At 42.5% G+C, this 9,388-nt stretch overlaps 1 protein-coding gene across 2 annotated transcripts in view; it reads right to left on the bottom strand.

Annotated features, from left to right (window-relative positions):
- edil3a (EGF-like repeats and discoidin I-like domains 3a) overlaps positions 1–8,173 on the bottom strand; it is a 111,353-nt gene extending 103,180 nt beyond the window's left edge. For both annotated transcript variants that reach the window (XM_012828541.3, XM_012828542.3), the window contains exon 1: positions 7,695–8,173. In XM_012828541.3, the coding sequence (XP_012683995.2) occupies positions 7,695–7,758 (64 nt within the window). In that variant the 5' untranslated portion in view covers positions 7,759–8,173. The remainder of the gene's footprint in view (positions 1–7,694) is intronic.
- Positions 8,174–9,388: the final 1,215 nt, after the last annotated feature.

The following is a 9,388-nucleotide window of genomic DNA, read 5'->3' as shown; positions in this document are numbered from 1 at the left end:
TTCTGTTCTTCTTTCTCTTTCTCAAATCCCTACACACGACATCCTGACACACATGTGTTGTCCACACCATCACATGGATGTCATTCTAGTACTATGGAGTTCAACTCAGGGCCCATCAGACAATCACCAACATACGGAGATTCACTGAGATTCTGTTATAATGCCTGTTAGACATTACCACAACCGCATCGCAAATCGCGTGTATACTGTGAATCTGTGGTTACTCCTCACACCATAGAAAGTCCTATCCACTGTAGATTGGACACTGTATTCAGAAATCAAGTGAGTGAAAAATATGGTAACGGTCCCACAGCTTAAGGCTATGAATGCACATTGGCATTGAATAGTTTGGATGCTGTCACATGTATCCACTTCCTGCACCATCTGTTCTTCAAATACCCAGGTTCATCTCCCGGTGACGTTCCCCCTATTTTAGCTAAGCTAAAGAGGAAGCTTTCAATGTTGAACAACTGAATGAATTAAAGTAACAAATTATGACTGTGTAAAACTGTGGAGAAGAACAATGGCTGGCCACTCCTGTAACCTTCTTTGGGTGACTAATGGAGGACTGCTACGTGGCAGTAATTGGCATCAGGTGGAAGACACCCTTACTCGTGATGTGAGCCGGTTTGTACAGGCTGCTGGGCATATCCTTTCATCCTCTGAAGCCCTTCTAGCCAACCCAAGTGACCACACAATTTGGCAGTCCACCAGTCATAAAACCAAGGTAGCTTTTCAACCGTGCATTCCATAGCCATATGGTAGTAATCTGTACTCTACTGTGGAAAATGTATGCCAAAAAGGCCCTCTCCGCAATCACTGTCTCAGCTCATCCATCCATAGGTTCATCGCCATTTTAATGTAAATCAAAAGAATGACATTTAAACACAATATCCTCATCTGCATGGGTAGAACGAGACCTCACCAGAGAAAAAGGTACAAAACTGAGATCTGATAAACGGTCAGAACAGCCAAAAAACATGACCTCTTGACAAACAAAAAACATTGCTTGCTACTCTAAGACGTTGCAAAAACTTACTGGCAAGATATATACAGTAGATGCATAGTGTATAAAAGTTGGTAAAAATGTTGACAATTTACCATTATAGGAATAACCACAACAAGCTAGTGTTAGGGTAAGCTATGAAAACTGATCAGCATTTCACCAACTGATCACCATCACAAATCTTTTCCAGTAGGGGGACACACATATGGCAACTCGTAACTAAAAGGAAAGGGGGGGGGGGGGGTGATGGCGCTACACAGGTTAGGCTTCTGCCATCATTTTTGACTGGGAGGTTACAAATTCTCACAATCAGATACCAACCCAAGATACCTTGAGGGGCTCCCTGTGGATGAGGCCTGCAAGGTTGGGTATGCATTAAGTCCTGGTACAGCTCATTTATTGGCAAGCCATTTCTCAGGTATATAGCGCTTTAGACTGCCATGTTTCCAGATCAATGTCTTGAGAATCAAACCTTTATTTATTGACAGTAACCGCTGCATGAACCTTCCCTCTGCAGGGGATGTTTTTTTTTTATTGCTGAAACAAGTCAGTGGAGTCTCAAAGACCACAGACAATTCACTGTACAGAACAAAGAACCCCTTGAAGCTCAGAGGAACCATGTGATCCGGAAAACAATAACAAGAGGAGGGGAGAAGAAGAAAAAAAACGAAACAATGGATTTGCCAATGCTCTCCTCTGGTGAACTCCTATGCGACCACAGGGAATCCTTTTGCCTCGGATGACTCTTCCGTTAGTAGACATTTGAGGGAGTGCTAGTGCTGTATCAGCTTGCAAACACTTCTCCCGTGTGAGGGTAACCCACTGTGAACTCACCTGATGCTCAGAAGCCTTAGGAGAGGTCACGCTGCTAGACTCTCCACCGATAGCTAGACTTCCACACAGACGAGTCTTAAACATAGATATGCCCAAACATAATTTAGTATGCACCTGTGTACACACAGTGGGGAGGGGTGTGGGATTGGGGGGCGGGGTGTGGGAGGGCTCTATATCCAGCCTGTATTCTGGCTGATAAAACAGCCAGAACCGGGACCGGGATTAGGCCTTTTGCCCATTTTTCGCTTTTTTTCTCCACAGCAGATTGATTAAAAATTCTGTCAAGTTCTGTGTAAGGCTCTGAACATTCTTTGTAGTGGTGACTGGTCACGTCAAATGTAGCCACCAAAGAACTCCACCCGAGCCAGTCTACTTCCATTTAAATCACTTTACTGAAAATGTACTGAAGTAGCTTACTAAAAAAATGACTGCTTAGACATTGATGTGCTTTCTAAGTGAGATGTGATAGTCAAAGGATCCATGTTGAGTATAAACATACCATAAGTGGCACACACACACACACACACACACACACACACACACACACACACACACACACACACACACACACACAACCCACAGAAGAACAACACAAACAGGTTTAGCAAAAGGACGTATAGCAAAGTAGTCATTAACCCGTCAAAACACATGAACACATGAATGATAGATCACTCTCTCCATATTAATATGATTAAATGACCTTAGCTGGAGCCGTACAAAGTGCAATCAAACTCATCCAAATAAAAAAAGAAACAATGAACCCATGACATACCATCAGAAGGAGGGGTCATTATAAGAAGATTATTTCCAATTTCTAAGTGTCCCTATTGCTCGTCAGTCCCAACAGGCCATCCACCAATGAGCACCCTCACAGTCATCACAGAGAGTGATATCATAGTTATTATCCTCTGTCCACTGATTTAAATGGGTGCCATTAACTGAGGAAGTCGAGGCCACAAAGGTCACCTATCATGAAATGTCACCTCAACATTGCAGTTGACCTTTCCTATATTGCAACAACAGTTTGAAATATCTATCCATATAGTTGACTGACAATGATTCACATTAATTAAAGCCTAATAAAAACATGCATATTTAAAATAACTAACATAAAAAATGGAGATGGGTTTAGGTGGTTGTGGAGGGGCAAGGGTCTATATAGGAAATATGAGGAGTTGGGACGCCAAGGCATTAGCGCATTAGAGCAATGCTACCGACATTTTGTCCACTAGCTATCTTACAATATCAGTGTTTTTCACTTCATGATGAAAGTTCACTGCATTCGATTTCTGATGAGATCATATTATACTGGTTGAATAGAGCTCAATACGACCTCTCAGTCATAGATCAATCTTCTTTTGGGGACTAAAGTGTGTGAAAAGCCTCTTTTTTTTTGCCCAAACATTTTCATCCAAGGAGGCAATGTGCCTGACTGACTAAATTGTCAGCCAAAGTCAATACCACCCACTGTTAACAAACAGTCCACACCAAACAATCCACAAATCACCCAGTGTGCCTGTTGCCATGGGAGGTCTGAGTGAAAGTGAGGCTTGGACCTGCTCACTAGCATTTGTGTCCAGGTTACACACACTGCTGGACAATAGCCCTAAATCCCTCTTACTTTTCAGAAGCAAGCCAAAGCAGGCAATAAATCACAGGCAGTTACAGTGAATGGGACTGCCACTCACCTAATGTTTGTGTTTAGCGTTCAAAATATTATTCCATCAAAGTGTTTTTATTGGATAGTCAGAGGATGTAACAAAGGGAGTTGCACTGGCCTCCTTCTGGAATTTGTCTTCTGAAATCTTCTGAAAATACAGCCATAGCGTGGGCTTGTTGGTCAGCTAAAATCACACACGCTAGAAGAGTGCTTTCCAACATGACCTGCGGCCAAAACAAGCTTGGATGATGCATAAAATCAGCATCTGTTAGCTCCAATAAACACATTTAGTTGTTTTTTATTTACTTTGAGCAAGATTGATGAAGGGCGCATTACAAATAGCACAGCCATGACCTAACCAAAATTTGGTTAAACAAGCTGGACAAAGGGTTTTTAGTGTGAACAGCATTGGCTCTCTGTGGCCTTCTGCAGTGCCTCTCGAGTTAATGGTGCTAGTGCTCTGTGTTTCTGGAACACACAGAATGTGCCACCACCCTAGAGGACTTTTCACTTCAGTACGGATCTGATCATTGTATTGGTGTTTTGGCTTGGAATTAATTTGAAAAATGTTTTGGAAATTCTTGGGAAACTAAATTACGTTGTGTGAGGTGTGAGTACACAAATAAGATCTACTTTTTCAGTTACAATCTGATAGTCCCATACCTGAATTTGGATATCTGCTGATACCGATAACAGTCAGATACCAGAGCTCTTTTTTCATTAATAGGCTGTAGTAAACCACACAGCACAGAAGAAGAACAAGGTAGTATGTTATTTTTGTTTATGTTACAATTTTTTTCTGTTTCTTGTAAGGGGGGGGGGGGTATTAAGGTGTGATGCCTTAGACCAACTTGCACTGTAGTTTAGACAGTACACGTTCATTAACACACCCCATCCACAGGTAGGCACCAGCTTGCCTCTGGGATACCTGTGGAACTAGCTATATATACGCTGTGTTAACGCATAATAACTCGAAAATTGGGAAAATACAAGCTCCGACTCAGAGAAAATGATTTGCATGCGTGGTCCGAAACTCATGCAGAAATGCAGTGCCCTGATTTACCCTATCTGACATCACAACATCTATAATCATGGCGTCCTCCATCCTGACAGTAATATTACAAACGCTATCTAATTACTTTAACAGGTAATTTACTATTGTGTATGATATGTTTGCATTCTTAATTTATTAGTGAAGTTGCCAGTGTCACATCTGCAATAATTGGTATTAGCCTACGAGTTGAATCGAACTTGATTGACATGAACATGACTTGTTTATTGATAGGATTCAAGCAAACAAAAATACTAATGTAAGGTTAACGTACTTCAGAGGTCACACAGGTGAGACGACAGATGTTGCTGCGGGCCTCTATATTGTTTTAGGAGTTAAACAGGTGAACAACCGTTTTTCAGAAGTTCGCAGTTCCCAATCATTGTTTACCGTCATCTTGAAAGAAGCAATACAGTCCTGAAGCAGCACTAATGGAGGACGAAATCAGCGTGCCTGTGGGAGAGTGCCTGTGGTTACCGTAACCATACACGTTTCACTGGCTATACAGCTACATTAGTCTTGAATTTGCAACCATAGAAAAAAAATAACATTTCACATTCTCTAAATATAACTGAAAGAGGCAGAAGCGCCTCCATTAGGAGTCGAAACATAAAGCTGAAGAAGAACAAGACATCACACGAAGACAAAAGAAAGTGCCTAGTGTTTTATGGATCACTCTATTAACTCGTCATTGCTCTCTTTCAAGGTCTGCCTGCCTGGCCGGCCGGCACAGCACAGGAAGACAGACCATGCTCTGGTCTCTGCAACACCCCAGCGGATTTGATGTATTGCACCCTGATGTGGAACAATGCGACCGGTTTTACCTGGAGGCAGATGTTTCAGGGCAATTGTTCTGTTTAGGCCAACATCAGAAGCCAGTGGCATTCCCCACAGATTATCTGTTAGTAGCTTTCTCCAAAGACAGCTGCAACTGCATCAGTTGCAAACAACTGTCATCTGCCTTGGTGGTATGGTGCACTATGAGGCTCATAAACAGTCATACTGTACGTTAAGTACAGCATGTGGTTTGCCACCATAACACTGGAAACTTGCCATCACAAACTGGATCATGTATACTGCAAATGTGCAGTGTGTCTGCGTGGAGGCTTGTTTGCAATTCAGCTTGCAACAGTTTACTGCTCTCAAGTGTTTGAGATGAGAGTCTGTGTTTGGAAAACCACAGCAGGGATTTCGGTGAGTAGGGGGAAATGTGCAATGATTTCTGGGCTATTCTGAGGCAATACATTTCTTGTAAGAACTCTGGGACCCCTCAGTGCCTCTTGCATGCGGAAGTCTCCATTATGGTAATTTATTATAAGCCCTAAATCATCTACCATGTCTCCTACCCTCTGTCTATCACCGAGACAGAAAGAAACAATACCTGCACCAACTCTTCTGGGTTGGATAAGGCCCTAAGTTATAGTGTTAATGCTATGTTATTTTATGGGTGGGCCGCATCACACCTTGGAGTGTGTCATATTTGGAGAAACCTCAGGATGCTATAATTAATTGAAGAACCCTCACTGAGTATTTAACTCACTCTCTGTGCCCTGAAACGAATGGGCCCAAGGTATCATAGCTCTGGTTTCATTATGCTAAGAGGAAGCATTATGTCTTGTAGCTGCAAAGGCAAAGTCGACAGAGTGAGGCTCAAGTGCCAAGTGTTATTACAATTATAGCTCACAGCACAGCGAGACCTAGAGGAAGGCAGAAGAGAGGAGGCTGAGGAGATGCACAAGGCAATCAGAGTTGGAGGGAGCTGGACAGGGAAATATGTGTTCCATTTTTAATGGATTGCACAGTCTTAGAGCTCATATTAACCAACTGCCATTAAATCAGTGGCGTGTTGGGAGGAAGTGGGAGGTGAAGAATTGGATCGTCTTGGCTCTTGTGAAAATTCTTGTATTTGGGTTTGCATCCCTTGTCATGTTTTACAGTTGGACAAATCTTTTTTAACTGCCCAGGTTGAACATTAGGAATGCAGAATAAATACAATCCTATTGTATAGCAGAAAACATGAAACTATTCTCCTCCTGCATCATATAACGGTATGCTCAGAGCTGTTTCTGTGAGTCTGTGAGAACATGCTACCATACAAAATGTATTCTGTGTCATCTCCATATTGTTGGATCCATTTCTTTTTTTCTCCCTTAGCTGCACTTGTGCAGCCTACAAGTCTCCGACTCATTAAATTATATATTCACTCATTTCCCAACCAATCCCGAGTATCCATTTTTGCCTTCACATCACATACATGTAAGGCTGTCCAACTCTGCCTTTTTTGCGACCACCATGATAAAATCATCGTTTTATGAATTTGTGTTATAGCCTAGCACATCTCAATTCTCTCCCATTTCTTGTTAATCCCGTCTCTATCAGTTTCATGAAACTAAACGCTATGCACTGGACGTCCTCTGTCGAAGTGTAAGGACGCGAAGCCTCTTCTTCAGAGAGAGAGAGCGAGAGAGACTACAGATCCATGAAGATTTTACAATAGGAAAGCACATGTTTAACTTCTCTTAACAGGTCTACCTTGGAAATGACTGCAAGTTGATCCATATTACACATCACACTGCTACCATCGGTTGGCAATGCTATTCTCGATTGCATAGAAAGTACGCGCCCGGGAGGTTTGCTTTACTTGATTTGTGGCGATATGGTGATATGCAACACACTGACCAGAATTCCCAAAAATATGACATTAGTCAGCGATCTCATTATTCCATGGAATAATTGGTTCATCTGTTTATAACAGATATAAATGGTATGTCTATAAAACCTAATATGGACAAGCCATAATTCCCCTGTGATATAGATCCAATGCTGTAGGCTAATGCACTGAAATAAATTACAAGTAAATTAGCCTAAATTAAATATTTCAATAGATATAGCCGTATGCATCTCAGGAGATACAGAAAAACTAACTTTGCATTTCTTGTGCGTGTGTTTTTTTATTTATTTATCTTTTATTTATTTAGCCATTACCATTACAGGTGGACATACAAAGGTGCCCTGGCTGTACTTAGGAGTTCTATGATTATCCTCCTAGTTGTATAATTGTTTTCACAACCGCAGTGAGTGCTGACTGTACCTTTACATGCCGTCACCCACAGAATCAGTTGAGCTTGTGCCCAGTGTCTTACCTTTGGCTGCATTCGGGACAGCGACGCTCAGGAAAAGAGCGATGGAGAAGAGAAACGGTCCCATCCTCGCAGTTGTTGCGGGCTTGAGTGCCAAGGTTACCAAAACGAGAGGCAACGGCAAAACTTCCTCCCTCCTTGCGCTAAAGCAACAGTGATTTGTGATTATCTCCTGTAGTCCTGTTTCTTAATCCTTTGATTTTTCCCCCCCAGAGACACATACAGTGCGCTACAGTGCGCGGAACGCTTGAAGTTGACACTATGCCCGGGTGCCGCTTGCCTCTTTACCGCAGTGGTACGCGGGGCGGTGATGAAGCGAATCCGTGCGAGTCCTATCAGGCGAGCTCACTGTGTACAAACAGCAAGTGAAGAACGGTGAGAGATGGTCACCACCACGACGCTCGAACAGGGGCGCTGTCTCACTGATAAAGACAAACCTTGCTCCTCCCCACACGTGCAGCCACTGCCAATACAAAGCAGCGCTAAATCCAGCTGGGTGGGACCTATAGTACATTTCCTAGGGCACCATTTAGCCTCGGGAAAAGCGGCCGTGTTACCGCTGATGTAAACCAGGTACTGCGGCTTAGCTGTTCCAGTTCTTCTCGAACTCCGGAGAGCCTTAGTTGATCAGAGATTTCATTGAACATACCCTATCCACCCCTTCTCCGATTTTAGATGAATGCTTTTGAACCATCTTTCATGTGCTACTTAAAATCTCTTTCCCTCTCCATCCCACCATGGAGTAATTCAAAATGTTTAATCAGCGCTGCCCTAAAAAACATACATTGAGCAAAGACAGCAGACTTAGCTGATTTCTCCAAGGGGTTCAGGTCACACAGCTATCATGTTCGCCACTTGTTAACATCCAATTAAGATGAAATTAACTCAGGAACACAACCACAAAAAGCACCAATGTGGGTTATTACATAATTCTGTTTGTTAAATATTAGGAACTTAACCCCAAGGGCAATCACATTGAATTGTGTTAAGGGATGCAAACTGAAGATTATCAAGCATCCTATCTCACCCCTAAGAATTCATTGCCTTTTTTTGTGAGCCTTAATTACAACTAGATAGCAGCCATTTTTACCACCGGGACCACAGGATAGACCTCAACATGCCTATCTCCAGTGCCATGTGTCCTTATCAAAAGGGAAGCATGCTTACCGATGAAGAGCATAAACTTATCTAGCATGTAAGGGTGTTTGATAGCAAAAAAAAAGTGACATGACAATTCAGATAGTCCAAATCGGACCGTGTATACAGACTCTGGAGGTTTAATCTTATAGATGTGAAAAAGTTATTGCTTCTGACATTCTACATTGTACTGGGCTGTACAGTGTCATCAGTGTAACAGCACAGGAGCAATTTCATCGTTCATTCCTGGGCTGTGCTGGTGAAAGGGCGACTTCCAAGTTTGGTAGCAATGCTGTATGTAAAGATCATGCACTCTGACACAGATTGTACAGCACTGTTCATCCATGAGATTGCCTTGCTCAGCAGACTTTGTCAGACCACAGGACCTCTATGTACAGTCTCTAGTATACAGCGAGAGAATCAAATTATGGAGTTGTGTGGTAGCCTGAACAATACATCATCCAGGCTCAGATATCTTTGCTTTGCATCATAAATAAGCACAGTGCTCTGTTGCTATCCTTCATTGTGTATATTGTGTTTGTTCTCTCTCTCCCTCTTTC

This window comes from Clupea harengus, chromosome 7 (genome assembly GCF_900700415.2).
Source record: "Clupea harengus chromosome 7, Ch_v2.0.2, whole genome shotgun sequence".
Taxonomy (NCBI): Eukaryota; Metazoa; Chordata; class Actinopteri; order Clupeiformes; family Clupeidae; genus Clupea; species Clupea harengus.
Note: the sequence above shows the minus strand (reverse complement) of the source record. Positions and strands in the feature narration are given on the sequence as shown.